Source organism: Mandrillus leucophaeus, unplaced genomic scaffold, assembly GCF_000951045.1.
Source record: "Mandrillus leucophaeus isolate KB7577 unplaced genomic scaffold, Mleu.le_1.0 Scaffold329, whole genome shotgun sequence".
In the NCBI taxonomy this organism is placed as follows: Eukaryota; Metazoa; Chordata; class Mammalia; order Primates; family Cercopithecidae; genus Mandrillus; species Mandrillus leucophaeus.
Genome location: NW_012103465.1, coordinates 2,884,595 through 2,906,575, shown reverse-complemented (window position 1 = coordinate 2,906,575; position 21,981 = coordinate 2,884,595). Strand labels below are relative to the sequence as shown.

The 21,981-nt window shown below is 38.8% G+C and overlaps 1 protein-coding gene across 1 annotated transcript in view; it reads left to right on the top strand.

Annotated features, from left to right (window-relative positions):
• SPATA6L (spermatogenesis associated 6-like) overlaps positions 1–21,981 on the top strand; it is a 52,965-nt gene that overhangs the window by 4,529 nt on the left and 26,455 nt on the right. The window contains exon 3 of the mRNA XM_011988361.1: positions 137–274. Coding sequence (XP_011843751.1) covers positions 137–274 — 138 coding nt within the window. The remainder of the gene's footprint in view (positions 1–136; positions 275–21,981) is intronic.

Below are 21,981 nucleotides of genomic sequence, written 5' to 3'. Positions count from 1 at the left end.
GAGGTACAGGTGAGGGAATGAGGTGATGGGGAAAATGTCAGTGTTTGTAGGAGCTTAAAAGAAATAGAGCCCCGTGTAACAAAACAAAGGAAAGTCTGTTTTCTCTCTCTTGTTTGTTGTTTTCTTTCTTTTTAAGATTTCTTGCCCAGGGGTGTTCCTGCCTGGCAAGCAAGATGTGTACCTCGGGGTCTACCTCCTGAATCAGTACCTGGAGACAAACAGCTTTCCCTCTGCGTTCCCCATTATGATTCAGCAGAGCATGAGATTTGAAAAGGTGATCTTGACTTTCTCATTGGCTTTTGTTGTCTGAAGGTAACCTAAGAGTTCTTATAAAGAACACAGGTCTTACAGCATTATTTTGTAAATTTCCTTCAAAAAAATTATCCAAAAGCACTTCAGCACAGTACAAAACCGCAGTCGGCCTTGAAGCAAAACCACAGTTGGAAGACTTGCTTTTGTAATGCAGGTCTGAGCCAAGTTCTGTCAATCTAGTGCTAAATACCCCGGTTGATGTTTCCTATTCTTGGAACTCCCATGGTATTTTTTAACTAGAGCAAGGAGAGCGTTTCTGATTGTTTTTGGAGGTGTTAGAGGTAGTTGCATTATATTTATGAAAGGGATTATTAATAAACTGTGGACCTTAGAAAAAACTGTATTAGACCAAGAAAAATAATGAAAAAAATGAAATTAGTTAAATCCTGTAATTAAAATCCTGTAACAAAATAAAAAGGCTGTTCAGATTTAATGTTTCCTCAGCTCACACCTGGTTTACTTAGCTACAGTGATAAAAGCTAGATTCCATTCTGGTGAATAACATGGTGATATAAATAATCACAACATTACCAGCCCTCTTCCCACTAAATTATTTCATAGAATATTGATGTTATTACTATGTCATCACTGACAATCTCTTAACATTTTTGTTTTGGAATTTAGAGATGGAATCAGTTTTAACCTTAATAAGTCTAATGATGTTGCCCCAAACAATATCACTAAGGGAGATCTGGGGAGAAGGAAGGCTACAGAGTAGAGCATGTCATTTTTGAAGGTCTGGAAATTGAGGCCCAGAAAGTGACCTATCTGTTTCAACCTGAGGTTGAGAGAGGAGATGAAGATCAATTTTCTGAAGGGCTAAGATTGTATGTAATATTTTTATAAATCACAACCTATTAATTTAAATGAAGAATGTACCAAACTGGCTGGATAAAAGAAGAGAGAAATAAATGGCTATAACCTTGGTACATATAATCAGAATCTAAAGGAACTCAGTTCTCCCATTTAGATGTTGGAAGTGGTAAAAAAGAGCCTGGCACGGTGGCTCACGCCTGTAATCCCAGCACTTTGGGAGGCCGAGGCAGGCGAATCACGAGGTCGGGAGATGGAGACCATCCTGGCTAATACGGTGAAGCCCCGTCTCTACTAAAAATACAAAAAATTAGCCGGGCATGGTGGTGGGCATCTGTAGTCCCAGCTACTTGGGAGGCTGAGGCAGGAGAATGGCATGAACCCGGGAGGCAGAGCTTGCAGTGAGCCGAGATCATGCTACTGCACTCCAGCCTGGGAGACAGAGACAGACTCTGTCTCAAAAAAAAAAAAAAAAAAAAAAAAAAAAGTGGTAAAAAGTTGGTGGTAAAAATGCAGTCTTCCCCTCCCCCCCCAATAATTTTCTTATTAGTTATATCAATTTTGAATTTGCTCTGTAGAAGCCTCTTTTTTTTTTTTTGGAGACAGAGTGTTGCCCTGCCATCCAGGCTGGAGTGCAGTGGCAAGACCTTGGGGCACTGCACCGTCTGCCTCCCAGGTTCAGGCGTCTGCCACCACACCAGGCTAATTTTTGTATTTTTAATAGAGACAGGGTTTCACCATGTTGGTCAGGCTGGTCTCAAACTCCTGGCCTCAAGTGATCTGCCCACCTTAGCCTCCCAAAGTGCTGGGATTACCGCATGAGCCACTGCGTCTGGCCTGTAAAAGCCTTTAAAAATATTTTTATAAGAAGCCCAAAGATAGAAAATCATAGAAGCACACGACTAGATAACTCCAACCTCCTTGATTTGTCAAAGAGAAGAGTGAGCCTGAGTCACATTTCAGATGCCACTTCTGCTCTGTTGAAAAGCTGTACATTTGAGATTACTAGTCAAACAAATCATGGAACCATTTTTTCATTTTATAAAATTCACTCAATTAATTGTCCTCTTGCATGAGTTGTTTGGGTTCATATTCCTTTCTTCCTGTTGGTTTTAGCTTCCTTGTATCTGTTCCCTTCTCTAGCTGCAACTACTTTCAGCAGGCGGTGAAAATTTTCTCTTCTTTGGATCTGTTTAATTCAAAGTGGAATTTTCTGAGGCATTTGGGTAAACAAATTACTCATAAGAATATATGAGCCATTGTTCAAGCAGTTCATGTTGATCATTTACTCCCCAAGATCATACTTGAGAAAATCCTTAGATATGGATGTTAGTTTCTTAGAGCTGCTATACAGAAGTACCACAAATGGAGTGGCTTAAACAACAGAAACATGGTCTTGCTGTTCTGGAGGCTACAATTCTTGAAATCAGAGTGTCAGCAGGGACATATTCCTTTTAAAGGCACTAGGGAAAGACCTATTCCAGGCCTCTCTCCCAGTTTCTGGTATAGTTCCTTGGCTTGTGGCAGTGTAATTCCAATATTTACATGGCATTCACTCTGTGTGTGTACTGTTAAAAAAGACTGGGGTGAGGGAAGTCATTAGGCTGGGGCGGCTCCAGTGCTTTAAATTCCTGCGTAAGCAAACTGAAGCCCAATGTAAACAGTAAAACTATAGACTTTTACCAAACAGATGCCACCAATGAACTTCTAACTGGAGATTTTACCAATAAGAAATTGCCAGCTAACCTTTAACTAGAGACTTTACCTATCAGAAACTGCCAATGATCTCTAACTAGGGTCTTTCTACTCCAACCAATTAAATGTATTTTCTTTGTCTTATTTTCATGTCAGCCTGTAAAAGCTTGCTGTCCATAATGCAGCAGTGGAGGTCTCTGAACCTCTTTTAGTTCTGAGTGCTGCCCAGTTTATGAATTGTTCCTTGCTCAAATAAATTTAATTTTGCCTAAAGTTTTTTTTCTTTTCTTTTCTTTTTTTTTTAAAACAGTTTCTGTGCTCAAATTTCCACCCCTCCTCAGGACACCAGTCTTATCAGAGGCCTACCTTATCCCAGTATGACCTTATTCTAACTTAAGTAATTTTATTTGCAGTGACCTTATGTGCAAACTAAGGTCATATTCTGAGATACTGGGTTTAAGACTTCATCCCATGAATTTTTGGGGGGACACAATTCAGCCCATAAGAATGGGTAAAACGAAAGGATTATTAAAATAATTTAGGCAAAAAAACTCACTTACCCACATTTGCTTGATAAATCCAGTCAGTAGGACAAAAATTGATTATATGAGACACTTTCATTTTTGTTTAAGTTTAAATACCATTTAAATCATAACTTTGAAGCCTGAAATCAAGCTCTGCTGAAAACGTTTTGTTTTTCTTAGGGCCTAGAACTTAGGGGGAAAGGCATGGTGTACCTTTATTTCAATCCTATCCCAGGCCCTTTTATTTCAAGAACAAAATGTAAAGATTTGGCAATGGCTAGACAGATATTACAATGTTTTTCTTGTGCTTCAAGATACACTTAAAACTTTTGAGACTCTCCTTTCTTTCTTTTCTTATTCTATGTGAGTGTAGCTGCTAGTACTTAGCTTTTGTTTTGTGTTACGCATAGGTAAAATTTCTTTTTATGTTCCTTTTCAGCACAACCAATTGCTTGGGAAGAGAAACCATTCATTCAGTTAACATTTAATGAGTATCTGTTGTATACAGAATGTTTTGCTAGGTAGTCAAACAAGACTCTTTGAGGTTGATTCAAGATGGGCTTTCAGCAACAAACAGTAGAGCTAGGTCAAGTTGATGACATTTTTAGCATGTGGTAGATTTATCTAATTGAGATTTTTTTGCACTTATTGTTGTGTTAACCTTCATTTATTCTATAATCACTTGTTGAACTTTTAATCAGACACTTATTAAAGGTACATCTGCTGAGTTCTAAAATGTTATGTGACTGGATTTCACATATGTTAATTACTTGGAAGAATTTAATTTACCCTTCCTCTCTCTTTCTTTCCTTCCTTCCTTCCTTCCTTCTCTCTCTCTCTCTTTCTCTCTCTCTCTCTCTTTCTCTCTCTTTCTTTCTTTCTTTCTTTCTTTCTTTCTTTCTTTCTTTCTCTCTCTCTCTCTCTCTCTCTCTCTCTCTTTCTTTTTCTTCTCTTCTCTTTTCTTCTCTTTTCTTTTCTTTTCTTTCTCAGGGTCTCACTGTTTCTCCCATGCTGGAATGTGGTGATGCCATCTTAGCTCACTGCAACCTCTATCTCCTGGGCTCAAATGATCCTCCAGCCTCAGCCCTGCAAGTAGCTGGGAATACAGGCAAAAGCCACCAAGCCAAGCTATCTTTTGTATTTTTTGTAGAGAGAGGATTTCACCATGTTGCTGGTCTCAAACTCCTGAGCTGAAGCAATACACCCACCTTGGCCTCCCAAAGTGCTAGGATTACAGGTGTGAGCTACTGCACCTGGCATTTACAGTTTCTATATGCACTTATTAATACAACTTTGAAAATTTATTTTCTCCATTTTTCTCTGCAGGTATTTGAAAGTGCAGTAGATCCTGGAGCTGTAGTAGACCTTTTGGAAAGTAGGTACTCTGAAAAACAAAACAAAAAACCAAAAGACTATTGTGTGTAATTCACAGATTTAAAAGTCTGCTCTTTTCTAGACTGTGATATGTTCATGTTTGGTAAATATTTATTTCAAGACAGCCTATGTAAAATTTGAATCACATTTTTGATTCTGCTACATACCCTTTCTAAATATAAATGGGCTTGGCCGGGCACGGTGGCTCACGTCTGTAATCCTAGCACTTTGGGAGGCCGAGGTGGGTGGATCATTTGAGGTCAGGAGTTTGAGACCAGCCTGGCCGGCATGGTGAAACCCCATCTCTACCAAAAATACAACAAAATTAGCCGGATGTGGTGGCACATGCCTGTAGTCCCAGCTACCGAGGAGGCTGAGATAGGAGAGTCACTTGAACCCAGGAGGTGGAGTTTGCTGTGAGCCGAGATCGTGCCATTGCACTTCAGCCTGGGTGGCAGAGCAAGACTCCATCTAAAAAAAAAAAAAAAAAAAAAAAGCAGCTAGATATAGATGGGTTTTGATGGGGATGGTATGATTCTGTTTGGTTGTTTATTTCTAAAAATTGTTTTTGTGTATTTCATTAAGTTAGAATATTTTTATCACTACAAAAAGCAGCTCTATGCCCATTAGCAATCACTCCCTATTCCCCAGCAACCCTCCTAGCTATCAGTAACTACTAATCTTTCCATCTCTATAGATTTGCTTATTCCGGATATTTCATATGAATGAGGTTATGCAACATGTGCTTCTTTGTGATTGACTTCTAGTGTAATGTTTTCAAGGTTCATCCATATTGTAGCATGTGCCAGAACTTAAGTTTTTGTTTGGCCAAATAGTATTCTATTGGATGAATATATCACATTTTGTTTTTCTAGTCATCAATTGATGGACATTTGTGTTGTTTCCACTTTTAGGCTATGATGAATAATGATGCTGTGAATATTTGTGTGTAAGTTTTTGTGTGAACGTATGTTTTAATGCCTCTTGGGTATACCTAGGAGTGAAATTGCTGGGTCACATTGATACAGGAGTGCTGGGAAGAGAGAGAGTGGTACCTTTAAATAATATGGAAGGAGGAAGTGCTGGGTAGAGGAAGGGTGTGATCCCTGGCTAGGGCTCCATCCCCATGGACCTAGGTGAGGACAGGCACTCCTGCTTTCCCGCCCAAATATTGCATTTCCCAAGACCATCCTGGCCCACCACGCCCCCATCCTGTGCCTATAAAAACCCGAGACCCTAGCAAGGCAGAGACAGAAGCGACTGGACATCGAGAGGAGCACATTGGCACTAGCAGAACGACACGGAGTTTGGCTGGGGCGGTTGGAGGAGAGCCGGGGCCGCCAAACGGCCCAACTCCAGGGGAAAACCATCTCCCTTCTGGCTCCCCCATCTGCTGAAAGCTACTTCCACTCAATAAAACCTCACACTCATTCTCCAAGCCCATGTGTGATCCGATTCTTCCAGTACACCGAGGCAAGAAACCCGGGGATACAGAAAGCCCCTATGTCCTTGCAACAGGGTAGAGGGTCTAACTGAGCTGACTAACACAAGCTGCCTATAGATGGTAAACTAAAAGAGCACCCTGTAACACACACCCACTGGGGCTTCAGGAGCTGTAAACATTCACCCCTAGATACTGCCATGGGATTGGAACCCCACAGCCTGTCCCCCTCTGTCTGCTCCTCTAGAGGTTTGAGCAGCGGAGCACCGAAGAAGCAGGCCACACCCGCATCGCACGTCCTGAGAAGGGGAAAAGGGAGCTTTTCCCGTTTCAATATGGTAACTGTATGTTTAACCTTTTAAGGAAGTTTCACATTATTTACCAAAGCAGCTGAATCATTTTGCATCCCACCAGCAATGTATGAGGGTTCCATTTTCCCACATCCTGGCCAACACTTGTTATTATCTGTCATTTTGATTGGTAGTCATCTTTGTGGGTGTGAAGTGGTATCTCATCATTGTTTTGATTTGCATTTCCCTGATGGCCAATGATGTTGAACATTTTTTCGTGAGATAATTGGCCATTTGTGTATTTTCTTTGGGGGAAATGTCTATTCAGATCCTTTGCCTACTTTTTAATGGGATCATTTGTCTTTATTTTTTTGTTTATTTTGAGACAGGGTCTCGCTCTGTCACCTAGCCTGGAGTGCAGTGGCACGATCATAGCTTACTGCAGCCTCAACTTTCTGGGCTCAAGCGATCCTCCCACCTCAGCCTCTGAAGCAGTTGGGACTACAGGCACACAGCACCATGCCTAGCTAGTTTTGTTTTTGTTTTTGTTTTGTAGAGACAGGATGTCATCCTGGGTAGAAGTCAGAATGGGAGCAGGCTAGGTCTCAGGCTGACATACCAGGTAGATTAAAGAGTTTGAAATTAGGCAAAGAGTGAGTCAGTACCTACAGAGGTAGCATAGATTAGGGTAGTCACTGAGCAAGTATGTGTCTCAGGAAGCCATCAAGGCAATTGGGTATAAAAAATGATGCCTTTGGCATTTGGCCTTTTAAAAAGTAGATTCAATACCCAAGTTGATTTACTGCTTTTATATTTCTACCTGAATCTTAAAAAACAGGAAGGTGAAACATCTCTCTGAGATGGGTTACATCTGTAAGAGCACTGATTCTCTCAAGACTCTTTAAATTCAGAAAAAAAATCCAGCATTTCAAATGATCCTGCAAGAATTGGGATATTTTCATTTCATTTCCCAGTATTAACCCTGGGAGGCAGAATGAAGCATAAAAGAACATAAGAACAGTTCTCTAGGTCACTCATTAATGATTTCCTTTTGTCCTTGATATTTAAAGCAAGTGTGAATTACGTGATGCCATTCCAGAAGGCAATTAAAAGGTGTAGTTATTTTATCAAGCATCCTAATTAACTTGCTCTATGGAAGAATAGGATTTTTCAATGAAGTATCTTGCGGATAAGAGGACAGGCCCTGAGAACACACTACTTGGGTTCCAGTATAACCCTGTTACTGTTAGCCAGTCTGACCTTGCCCACATTACTATAGTTTCCTCTTTGAGGTTTAGTTTCTTCATTCATAAAAATGAGGATAGCCATTGCATTGGACTCATAGAGTCACGATGAGAATTAATTGACTGCATAGAATTTAGAGCCTGACCATAATCAAAAAATCAAAAATAGTAGATGTTGGCATAGATGTGGTGAACAGGTAACACTTCTACACTGCTGATGGGAATGTAAACTAGTATAACCACTATGGAAAACAGTGTAGAGACGCCTTAAAGAACTAGAAGTAGAACTACCATTTGATCCAGCAATCCCACTACTGGGGTATCTGTCTACCCAGAGGAAAAGAGGTCATTTTATGAAAAAAATACTTGCACACGCATGTTTATAGCAGCACAATTTGCAATTGCAAAAATGTGGGACGAATCCAAATGCCCATCAATCAACGAGTGGATATAGAAACTGTGGTGTGTGTGTGAGTACATATATATATACACATATATATATATTCCATTATATATATGTATGATGGAATACTAGTCAACCATTAAAAGGAATGAATTAATGGCATTAGCAATGACCTGGATGAAATTAGAGACTATTATTCTAAGTGAAGTAATTCAGGAATGGAAAATCAAACATCGTATGTTCTCACTCATAAGTGGGAGCTAAGCTATGAGGATGCAAAGGCAAAAGAATGACACAATGGACTTTGGGGACTCAGGGGAAAAGATTGGGAAGGGAGTGAGGGATAAAAGACTACAAATAGGGTGCAGTGTATACTGCTTAGGTAATGGGTGCACCAAAATCTCACAAATCACCACTAAATAACTTATAATCAAATACCACTTGTTCCCCAATAACCTGTGGAAATTAAAAATTAAACAGAAAGAATTTAGAGGCTGAATCAAACTAAGTGCTTAAATTACCATCAGGGTGATGGTTGGCAAATATATATTCCCTCCTCTCATTTTGAAAACCTAAAGTGTCACGCTGTCTTGGCTTTTAGGTTTCTTGGCATTTAAAGTTTTGTCATATAAATTCAAAATTTTTTCATAAATCTACAAAGTTAGAATTTTACTTTTGTTGTCTATTTAAAATGTTTTCATGTCTGGGCACAGTGGCTTACATCTGTAATCCCAACACTTTGGGAGGCTGAGGTGGGCAAATCACCTGAAGTTAAGAGTTTGAGACCAGCCTGGCCAACATGGTGAAACTCCATCTCTACTAAAAATACAAAAAGTAGCTGGGCATTGTGGTACGTGCCGGTAGTCCCAGCTACTTGGGAGGCTGAGGCAGAGAATCGCATGAACCTGCAAGGTAGAGGTTGCAGTGACCCAAGATCGCACCACTGCACTCCACCCTGGGTGACAGAGCGAGACCCTAATTCAAACAAAACAAAAACAAATAACTAAAATGTTTTCACTTGTTATGTTATTTTGTGAGAATTATCTTCATTGATTTTTTAATTGTTATAATTGCACCAACCTAATATATCATTTAAGTTATCTTAAAGATCTGAACTTTAATCTTGTCCTTATTTTAATTTTATTCTTGTCATTGTACATAGGCTCGCTATTTCTAAATATATTTTGAACTCAAGAAAATTTAAAAAGTTTATATATATATATATATTTTCTTTTTAAGATGGAGTCTCACTCCATTACCGAGGCTGAAGTGCAGTGGCACAATCTTGGCTCATTGCAGCCTCCACCTCCCGGGTTCAAACAATTTTCCTGCCTCAGCCTCCCGAGTAGCTGGGATTACAGGCATCTGCCATCATGCCCGGCTAATTTTTGTATTTTTCGTAGAGACGGGGTTTCACCATGTTGGCCAGGCTGGTCTCGAACTCCTGACCTCAGGTGATCCACCCGCCTCGGCCTCCCAAAGTGCTGAGATTATAGGCGCGAGCCGCCATGCCTGGCCTTACAAAGTTATATTTTATGTTTAATTTGTATAGTCATATTGCACACTATTTTAAGCAAGATAAACTTTTGTACATTAATGGATAACAAGTGGATTTTGAATATTTAAGATGAAAATTGCATTGTTATTTTAGAGCTCTATGTATATATACACTTATTTATTTATTGTATGCACTTTTAGGAGACAAATATTGCATCTTTTTTTTTTTAATACTTTTCAGGAGGTGAAATGCTATTTTTTTTTTTTTAACTTTTAGGTTTAGGGGTACGTGTGCAGGTTTGTTATATAGGTGAACCCGTGTCATGGGGATTTGTTGTAGAGATTGTCACCCAGGTATGAAGTCTAGTATCCAATAGTTATTTTTTCTGATCCTCTCTCTTCTCCCACCCTCCACCCTCAAGTAGGCCCCAGTGTGTATTGGTCCCCTCTGTGTGTCCATGAGTTCTCATCATTTAACTCCCATTTTTAAGTGAGAACATGCTGCATTTGGTTTTCTGTTTCCGTGTTAGTTTGATAACGACCTCCAGATCCTTCAAAAGACATGAACCCTTGTTCTTTTTTATGGTTAGTGAAATGCTATTTTTATAATTCTGTTACTCTCATTACACTCTCTTGATTGATTAATTCTAGAAATACCTGATTTGATGTTGGTTTGGAGTTATTTTTAATTATTATTTTTATTATTACTATTAAATGGATTTTATAACCGTTTAAAACTCAATAATTATTGAAAGACCGTGGCAATTTTTGGAAGTATTAAAATCTCATTTTTTCCTTTTTAGGCTTCCTAACCAGGTTTGAATTAATACAGCTAGTTCCTCCAGGTAATGTGCCAGTAAATACATTTCTAAATTAGCTTAATATAATTTTAAAATAAATTTGGCCTAACAAAATGGGTACTGTACTTAAGAGTTGTGTTTTAAAATAACACATAACTTTATATATCTATAAGTTTATATAACACATGCCTTTTTTCTGCCAATCTATTAAATTTTGTCTATTTTCAGAATAATAACTTTATGGTGTTTGGTGGCAGGGAGCATAACTTAAACAGACTCCTTGTCTTTCCATTTTTTAATAACTTTATTTAATTATTAAATAATTTTTCAGTCCTGGCTTAGCTGATTTCAAGTTTTGACCTTTGGCTGTGTTCTAATTTGTGGGGTGTGTGTGTGTGTGTGTGTGTGTGTGTGTGAGAGAGAGAGAGAAACCCTAAGACATTTTCTTTGTTAGTTGCTGGAACAAGGTTGGTAAACTATAGTCCCTAGCCAAATCCAGCCTGTAGGCCATTGTTGTATGGCCCATGAACTAGAAATGGTTTCCACATTTTTTATTGCAATTTAAATCATATACAATTCATCATTTTCAAATGTACAATTCAGTTGGTTTTAGTATGTTCATAAGATTGGACTGCCATCACCACTAATTCCAGAACATTTTTATTACCCCAAAAAGAAATTCTGTGTTTGTTAGCAATCATTTCCCATTCCTCCCTCCTCCAGGCCCTGGCCACCACTAATTGTGTCTCTGTTGATTTTCTCATTCTAGACATTTCATATAAATAGAAGCCTACAATATGTGACCTTTTATGTCTGGTTTCTTTCACTTAGCATAATGTTGTCATGGTTCAGCCATGTTGTAGCACGTATCAGATTTTAATTCCTTTTTGTGCCTGAATAATATTCTGCTATATGGATTGGGTAATGAGGGCTCTGCTGTTATGAATAGGTTGATCTATTCATGGATTAATGTATTGATGGGTTATCATGGGAGTCAGACTGTTGGCTTTATAAGAGTAGGAAGAGAGACCTGAGCTACCATGCTCAGCACCCTCACTATGTGATGCCCTGTGTCACCTGCCTACTCAGCAGAGTCCCCACAGCAAGAAGGCCCTCACCAGACACAGCCCCTCAACCTTGGACTTCTCAGCCTCCATAACTGCAAGAAATAAATAGCTTTTTAAAAATAAATTACCCAGTTTCAGGTATTCTGTTACAAGCAACAGAAAATAGACTAAGACATTTCTACTTTTTGGATGTTTATAAATAATGCTGTTTTGAATACTTGTGTACAAATTGTTGTATATTTGCTTTTAGTTCTTCTGTGTATATACCTAGCGAATGGAGTATATGATAACTGTTTAACTTTGTGAGGAACTGCCAAACTATTTTTGGTTTTTACATTTTTAAATGGTTGGAAAGAATTTTTGAAATGAATATTTAGTGATGTGAAAATTATATGAAATTCAAATTTCATTATTCCTAAATACAGGTCTTTTTGGAACATAGCCATACTCATTCGTTTAAGTAGTATTTATAGCCACTTTTGCAGAGCAATGACAGAGGTGAGTAGTTTTGAACAGATGACCTACAAAGCCTAAAACATTTAGCTGTCTGACCCTTTACAGAAAGAGTCTGTGACCCCTGTGCTAGAATCATGAGATTCTAGGAGGAAGCTGTTCTGTGGTACTTTTGCTTTGCAGTATGTCTTGAGTGACATAAGACCTGAGCTGGTGAGAGAGGTTAGGACCTGCCACTCAGTGGCACCAATTCTCATAAATAGTCTTTCATTATAGCTATCTAGTGATTTTAGGGTTATTGGCATAGAAGTGCGTGCGCGTGCGCGCTTGTGTGTGTGTCTGTGAGAGAGAAAGAGAGAGAACACTGAAAACTCAGAAAATTCTCTTCTGATCTTTGTTATTACACATTTCTGCTTTTTTTTTCTTTCTGAAAATGAAAATAGCTTCATAATTTTTACTTGTAAAAAGCATTCCTAAATTACGTAATCCTGAGAGAACCTTTATTTATATTTTGGTGAACATATTTCTTGATATTTCTCTGTAGATAGAAGAATACATAGATATGGAATTTTTGCATAGCATCACATACATTTTTTTTCTGTTATTAGCTTTCCCCATTGTATGTCACTGTTATATTGTTGTTTAATTTTTTTAAATTTAATTTTATTTTTTATATGTATCTTTTGAGACAAGATCTCACTCTGTCACTCAGACTGAATGCAGTGGTATGACCTCCTGGGCTTGAGCAATTCTCCTGCCTCAGCCTCTCAATAGCTGAAACTACGGACATACACCATGCCCAGCTAAATTTTTATTATTAGTAGTATTTTTTGTAGAGCTGGGATCTCACTGTTTTGCCTAGGCTGGTCTCAAACTCCTGGATGCAAGCAATCCTCCCACCTTGGCCACCCAAAGTGCTGGCATTAAAGCCGTGATCCACCATGCCTTGCCTATGTTGTCATTTCTAAAAGCATAAATCTACATTTTAAAAAAAAATTAGTTTTTTATTTTTGAGACAGAGTCTAGCTCTGTTGCCCAGGCTGGAGTGCAGTGATGCAACCTCGGCTCACTGTAACATCCACCTCCTGGGTTCAAGTGATTCTCCTGCCTCAGTCTCCTGAATAGCTTGAATTATGGGCACCTGTCAACACGTCCAGCTAATTTTTGTGTATTTTTTGTAGAGTCGGGGTTTCACCATGTTGGCCAGGTTGAACTCCTGACCTCAGGTGATCTGCCCGCCTCAGCCTCTCAAAGTGCTGGGATTACAGACGTGAGCCACTGCCCCCGGCCTACATCATTATTTTGATAGCTATAAATAATTTTATTAATTTATGTATGTGTTTTTTATAGGTCTCTAAACAGTATTTCCATAGTATTTTGGGTTTAACTTTTCTTTCTTTACATTATTACCTATAGTTTACTTGTCATTTTCAATAGCTATGTATTTTTCCATAGTGGTGGTGTTATCCATAAATTAATATTGTTGAGCATTTAGACTTTCTTTTCTTTCACATTTTTATAAAAATATTTATCTCTTGGTATATTTACAAATAATAGAATTCTTAGATTGAACCATGCCTTTTAAACTGGGTTAAGCTGATCCCCAATAAGGTTCCAATACTTCTACTGCATCCAGGAGTGCATGGCATTCCCATTCTCCATATCCTAGTTAATGCTAGATACTGTCAATTGGATTTGTTGTGTTTGCAAAGTATGTCATGGCTCACGCTTATAATCCCAGCACTTTGGGAGGCTGAGGCGGGCAGATCATGAGGTCAGGAGTTTGAGACCAGCCTGGCCAACATAATGAAACCCTGTTTCTACTAAAAATACAAAAATTAGCTGAGCATGGTGGCAGGTGCCTGTAATCCGAGCTACTTGGGAGGTTGAGGCAGGAGAACTGCTTGAACCCGGGAGGCAGAGATTGCAATGAGCTAAGATCGCACCACTGCACTCCAGCCTGGGCAACAGAGCCAGACTCTGTCTAAATAAATAAGTAGATAAAAATATATTTTATCCTATTTTGTGATCTGTCTCCTTTTTAGATATGACTGTGACAACCTTAAATTTAAAACTTCTGAAAATTTTTCATTTTCCCATATTATGATTTGTTTTCTTTCTTTTCTTCTGTATAAAGTGACTGTCACTGTCCTTTGATTACTTATGGAGTAATGTCTGACATAAATGTTGTATTTTGGTATAGATTCTTATTTTTAACAAAGTTTTAAATCAGTTATGCTTAAAACAGTTACATTTTCCCTGTTTTTTTGTGTTATTTTGATGTTTTGTGGTGTGTGCTTTTCTTTTTCTTAAGAGAGCATGGGAGAAGGAAGATGAGACTAGCAAATGTCTCAGCTAAAGCAGAGGGGACTGAGGAGGCTTTTGATAGGGATCGTAGTCCTGCCTACTGTGGATATCACTGGAGCAGGTCAAGGGCCCAAGTGAAGTGCAGTGAACCCAGGAGTCTGTAGTTCTTTCTTGTGCTTCTTGGTTCTTTGGCAAAGGCTGCCACTGGAAACAGACAAGAACCCCACTCTGTGAATTTAAAAACAGGTGCTTTTGGAGATGTCATTACCTTCATAGATAGACGGAACTGAGCAGGTGCCTCCTGCCTGCTTTTCAGAAATTCTCACTGAATGTTTTTCAGCCTAAAAGTGAACAGGCTGAAATCAGGGCACTGAGTTTTTTTCCATAAGTTTTTTATTCTTATTTGACCCAATTTTATGTTCAAACATATATCACTGCTGGCAAATTATATTTTAGTATGCTGAGAAAGTAGAAGCATGCCCACTTTCGTCTTATTTAATTTTACATGGATTTTTTAAAAGTTACCCAATACCTAAGTAATCTCAGTATAAAAAATTTAACTAACATGAAAGTATGTAAAATAAAATGTCAAAAGCCCATTCAGCAATCCCTGACAGATAATTACCATTAACAATTTGATGTGGGCCAGGTACGGTAGCTCGCGCCTGTGATCCCAGCACTTTGAGAGACAAAGGTGGGGGGATTGCTTGAGCGCAGGAGTTCAGGTACAGCCTGGGAAACATGGTGAAACCTCATCTCTACTGAAAATAAAAAAATAAGCTGTGTGTGCTGGTGCGTGCCTGTAGTTCCAGCTACTTGGGAAGCTAGGGAGGTCAGGTTAGGGAGGTCACTTGAGCCAAGGAGGTTGAGGCTGCAGTGAGCTGTGATCTTGCCACTGCACTCCAGCTTGGGTGACAGAGTGAGACCCTGTCTCAACAAAACAGAACAAAACAATTTGATGTGTATCTTTTTAAACCTTCTAAAATACATTTGGTGTATTCAGCCAACCCTAAAATATACACATATGCATGCACATACCTTATATATAGTTGGACCTTCTGATTGTCAAGTTCCACATCCATGAATTCACTAACCATGACTCGAAAATGTATTTAGGCCTATGATGGTTGTGTCTGTACTGAACATGTACAGACTTTTTCTTGTCATTAGTCCCTTAACAATACAGCATAACAACTATTATATAACATTTACATTATATTAGGTATTATAAGTAATCTAGAGATGATCTGAAGTATACAGGAGGATGTGCATAGGTATATGCAAATATTACACCATTTTGTTTCTTATTTTTAACTTTTTATTGTTATGCTCTTTTTACCTTCAACCAACTCACCCCAACTACACCATTTTGTATCAGGGACGTGAGCATTCATGGATATTTTCTTATCTGCAAGGGTTCCTGAACCAACCTCCTGTGGATACTTAGGGATGACTGTATGTTAAATACAGTATATATAAACATAAATATATTTAGTATTTAGTATATATAGTTGTGTGTGTATATATTTTATGGTTGGTTGAATACACTAAATGTTGGTTTTCTGGTCTCTCGAAAGACATATGACAGTCCAAGATATACCACATTTTAAAAAGTCAAGTGCAGAATATGTATTTTCAGCATATATACACACACACACCTATATATATGTTGACTATATATATTCTGCAACTTCCTTGTTAAAACTTAATATGTCTTGGAGTGCTATAAGTTTTTCATGTGACCAGAAGCCCATCTCTGAGAAGGTTGCGAGAATAGTTGTTTGAAAAGAATGATTGCAGAATATTCTAACTGAGTGCGTAAATACTGGTTATAACTCAAAAATTAATCAGATGCAAAATGGGAGCTGTGTTATACTTGTTTTTTTTTTTAATTTACAATCTCTCAATTTCAGATTGTAATTTTAGTGGAATTAAATTTGAATTGCGCAAAATAACAATTGATTTTACTTAGCTTCGGATGTGGTACAGATTGATCCATTAATTTGTTCCATATATGTTATTACAGGCATACTTTTGCACACACGATGTACACTGTGCCAGTCTTCCTAGTGTGATGCTGGTGGCACCCACCAGGCATGTAGCAGTGGCAGTGAGCCCTCGTGATCTGCTGATCCTTGATACTAGCTAATTTTTTTTTTTCTTAAAGTCTCCTGCGGACTGCGCTGTGGGGTCACATGGCCCACATTTGGGTTCTCAGGGACCAATTTCTCTGTTGGCTGAATTGTTACCTTTTCATTTAGCTGTATTTATTGCTTAATATTTTTTCTCATTGCTTTCAAACACACATACTCAAAAGACATGATCATTAAGTTAATAGTACAAATAAATTAATAATACAAGTAATGATATCCAGATGTGCATATGGCTTTACTGCTAAAGAATGAAGTCCAGTGATCTTTGCTGCCAAGAAATAGAGACCCTTCCTATTCTTCAGTTTGCAAAGGTGGGAAAAGGGAATGGACACAGGGGGGCAGCGTGATCCTATTCCACAGTGAGCTTGACGCTTTCTTTTTATTAACCGCTGAGATAAATACCTTCACTTTGGGTAAGTCAGGTATATTCAGTCCAACTGTAAAAGTCTATTCTCATGGGCCCCCATTCACTTAACAGAGCTTAATTTTTGTACTTTTATAGCAATGCTTTTATAGCAATATTTTACACTTTTGTAGCACTGCTTTTATACTTTTATAGGCATTAGCAAGGAAGGACCTTTTGTCTCAGATGATTTGGTTTTGAATTCCTACTTTGCCATGTGGTATCACTAGCCATGTGGCATCATGACAGGTCAAACTCTCAGAGCCTCAGTTTCCTTATCTGTAAAGAGGGAATCAAATGTGATCCTGTATCTGGAAGCACACTGTCAATTCTGACATGCTCTAAAAATGTTAGATATTCCTCCAACCAATGTTGTTATTACAATTGTTATTTCTTTTGAAGTCTCATTTGTTTCCTTTTTGGGGGAGAAGTTCATTGATGCCATTGATGATGTCACTGTCTGTGTAATGAACTCTTAAGAACGCTGAGTTCTCTCAGATACTTCCCTTGACCTATAAGACTTGTTCAGCCTGTGAATATGTTTATTATTTCTAACCTAGACTCTTGCTGTACTGTCCTCTTAGTGTGCTGACATTTTCACTCTGGGTGGCAGTTTGGATTTCTAGAAAGTGACCACACCAGAGAGACTGTCTTGAGAAGCTTCATAGCCTTCTATTTATTTGTCTAACCCTGTTTCCGTCTATTTTTATTCCTGTGATTCTAAAGATAGGGTATGAGCTCGCTTTCAATTTTCTAGCCTCTTACTTTTATCTAAATTCTTGCTAAACACAGGAATAATAATTTGCAGCTATCATTTAGATGCAGTGACAAGATCTAGCCAAAAGCATATGAAAGGAAAGAGGGAAAAGGAAAGGCCTCCTGTGTAGAACATCATATCAGGAATCTAGGTGTTTGTTCCCAGTAGGAACGTAATGATGTTTATAGAAGCCAGAGCAGTTCTGGGGCCACTGCTGGGCTGGTGTCAGAGAGCAATCCTGGTAATGGTAGGCAATGTCAGGTGCCATGCTGTGCATTATACATGGCTTTGTCATTCGTCTTCAGAGTAGTCTTAAAGGGCAGGTACAATGACAGTTTTTACATTTTCTTGAAGAGGAGACTGAAATTAAGTAGTTTACGTAATTTGCCCAAGATCACATAGTTGGTAAGTAGTGGAGCAGGGATTTGAACCCAACCTTGCCTGACCCTAGAATTTTAAATTTGTGGTGCACGTCTGTAATCCCAGCTACTCGGGAGGCTGAGGCAGGAGAATCACTTGAACCCGAGAGGCAGAGGTTGCAGTGAGCCAATACTGAGCCATTTCGCTCCAGCCTGGGTGACAGGGCGAGATTCCGTCTCAAAAAAAAAAAAAAAAAAAAAAAAAAAGTTCTTAACTCTATACTATAGGCTTCAGGAGAAAGTTGTCTTTTGTTGCTAGTGATAGCTGGGGAAATTGGCACATCGCTTTCCATTTGCAGGTTGTACTTCAGAGTTTCTGGATGGAGGCAGAGTCTGTTTTTGACCAGCAAAGGTGGGAGGATTATGCCCATCACAGGGAGCATTGTAAGAGGAGCATTGATGAAGAAGGCCAGGATGAGACTAGTAAATGAAGCAGAGAATTAATGTTAGAATTACACCCATTGGCTGAGCGCAGTGGCTCACGCCTGTAATCCCAGCACATGGGAGGCTGAGGCAGGTGGATCACTCGAGGTCAGGAGTTCGAGATCAGCCTGGCCAACATGGTGAAAGCCCGTCTCTACTAAAAGTACAAAAATTAGCCAGATGTGGTGGCAGGGTGCCTGTAATCCCAGCTACTTGGGAGGCTGAGGCAAGAGAATCGCTTGAACCCAGGAGGCGGAGGTTGCAGTGAGCCCAAACTGTGCCACTGCACTCCAACCTGGGCAACAAGAGCGAGACTCCATCTCAAAAAAAAAAAAAAAAAAGGAATTACACCCATCTTCTCTCCTGTCTTCCTACCCTCTCTATCTCTTTATTCCTAGCAATTTACTCTTATGGAGCTTAATTTTTAACTATACATTTATTTGTATAATTGTTTAATACTTATAGACTATAAGCTCCAGGAAGGCATTGATTATATTTACCTTCTTCACTAGTATACATCCAGTGTCTATAAGTCTTACTACATAGGAGGTTCTCAATGAATGAAGTGTTTTTTGAATATATGAATGAAAATAAATTGAAAAATGAATGAAGGGTAAGAGTTGGAAAAGCTTTTAGAGAACATTTAGTCTCTCTTCTCCTTTTTTAAAATAGTATGGAAACTGAGTCTCAAAGAGGGTAACTAATGCTTATTGAGTGGCTAACGTAAGCTGGCACTTACGCTAGTTAACTTCCTTTAGTCCTCATGTTCATTCATTTAAGAAGCATTTATCAGGTACCCATTATGTCCTAAGCATTGTTCCACAGGTTTAGGGGCAGCATCCAGGATGCTGCACTTCACCACTCGTCTGTGAATATCATTGAAGTTCAATTTTAAAATGTCTATCTTTAGTGATATTTCAAGGGGCTTGTTGAAGATGCTGACAGTGAGGCCCCTTTTCAGGTGTGATTGTCTTGGCTGGACCCTGTACTGATTGAACTGCTCTGAGTTCACACCTTTCTAGGGACAACCCTGCCAGCAGTAGAATAATGTACAGAAAAGACAAAGTCACTGCTTTCATGGAGCCTTGTTGGAAGCAGATCATGAATAAATCCATGAACAAAAATATCAATTAGTGGTAAATCTTATGTTGAAAGTAAAATCAGGTGATGTGATGGGGAGTGTCTGGGAAGGAGTGCTCTTTTGGATTGGGTTGCCACCTTCTGATAAGATGACATTTAAACCAAGCCTGTTATTCAATAGGAAGGAGCCAGCCCTGCAGAGACCCGGGGAGGGAACTTTACAGAGAGGAGAATGATAAGGCACAACCCTTATGTGGAGGTGAGCTTGGTGTGTTTGAGGGACAGCAAGATGGGTAAAGGATGACAGGGAACAACGATCAAGAGGAGAGTGGCAATAAATGAATTAGGAGAGATTATTAGAAGCCTGATTATATAGAGTCTTGAAGTCTAGGGTAAGGTGCTTAGATTTTATTCTAATGCGATGAGAAGCCCATTGGAAGGTTTTAAGCAGAGAAAGGCACAGTCTGATGTATTTAAAACGTTGCAGTGTGCGGATAGTGGATTTGAGTGCAGGAGAATGGAGGCAGGGAGATCAACTAAGGCCATGGCAGTAATGCAGGAGAGCATGCATGGTGGAAGTACATTGCTCAGGAGGGAACATCAATCCATTGTGGCTGGAGTGTGGCTGGGAGCGCACGAGTAGAAAGAAATGCTATTTATGATGAAAAATATAGAATAATTTCTTTTTGCACTTTGATTCTTTCCTCAGTAGAACCGAAACATTCGTATTAATGGAGTTAGTAGGAGGAAGAATTTAATGCATCATATTATGTGATGTAAGGTCAATTATGTTCTACAGTTGATGTACTGAAAACGAAGCAACCCTCATCAGAATTCTTCTCATAAGTAAAGTGGCAGTCACTAAATAGCAAAACTGCCTCATTGGCTACAGTTACTTTTTTGATGGTCCTCTAGGCAGGGACCACTCTCAGTTCAGATCACTTCTGCGGCACCTGCTGTGTGGTCAAGGATGATTCAGATGGTAGCTTTCTGTCCTTCGGCTCAGTAATTGTTCATCCTATTAGACCCGAGATCTTTTGGTAATGAGTATTTTGTAGTATCCCTTTTATGATACTAAAAATAATTGTAGTTAATATAATCAACTTATACAAGTCACTGTAAAAAATTAACATAATCTGATTGTAATATAAAGTAGAAATGAAAGTGGTGTATGATAAAATGTATATGTTAATATGTAAGTGTCAAGCATAATGAAGCATTTAGATGGGACATGATTTTCAAAATATCAAACAGATCCGGTTAAAGATCCAAACAAAACAAAATACAATTGTTCCTTGATTTACACAGTACTTGGAAAAATTCAGTGTATTTCCAAATCATGCAACAACAACAACAACAAAAAAGCTTCGTCTTCACATGTAACATAGTTACATAATTATTTTCAGTTACATAGTTAGTTAAGTTCTAGGCTCAGATAATTATAAAATAGTTTTTAGCCTGCAAGAATGTTTGCAAGCTATTAGAAAGTCATTGGGGATGGGGGAGATTGTGTGATGTGCATGAGTGTCTTGAGCACTGCAGGACTCCCTCACACCTCTGGCTCCTGCCCCTGAAATATTTCCACAAATGTCCAAAATGTCCCTGGGATTGGTACCCCTGCTGAGAACCACAGCTGTAGCTGTCATCTGGGCCCTTGGCATCCATGCATCACAGAACACATTGAACCCCAGTCTAAACTGTAAACTTGTGTGAACAATGCTATGTTCGCCTTGTTCCTATTCTATCCCCGGTACCTGGCTTAAGGGTTATCATTAGTAAATATTTGTTGAAGGAAAAATTGGATGGATAGATGGAAAGATAGATTTTCCTATTTGTTCTGTTTTGTAGAACACCTCTTTAGTCTTTTTTTCTCTGTTATGACTTTGGAAGGCTTTAAAAAATTATCCAAAAGATAAAAAGTAATAGAAATTAGTCTCCTCTTGAATAACAGGTGCTAGGATCAATGTGTCTATTTTTACCTGAGTGCCATCTCTGCCATCATCTGCCTGAACTTTTATTTTGTTAAACCTGAAGGTGTAAATACAGATATTTATACTTTTTTTCCTTTCTTTCTAGTGTGGGATGAGTTGGCCTACTATGAAGAAAACACACGGGATTTTCTTTTCCCAGAGCCCAAGCTAACACCTTCGCACCCTAGGAGGTATAGGGAAGTGCTCATGAAGACGGCTCTAGGTTTTCCAGTAAGTGATTCATGTCCGTCTGGGCTTCTATTAGGAGAGAAAGTCTTGGGACCTGAATATTTTATTCCTGACAGGGTTTGATCTTTATTTTGGTTAGTACCCCTGCTGTTCTGTTTAGTGGCTCCGTTTAGATGCCCAACTCAAGGTACCAAATTATACTGATTTTCAGTATTGATCTGAGAGGTGGAAGTTTTATCTAATCAGGCTAAAATCTTTTCCATATTTACATTGTCACATAGTTATAAAAGCCTCCTTTTGTTGCAGATTAACAGAAAGATTTGTTTGTTTAGTCATAGCTATTATGACTAAATAGAGTAGCAATAGC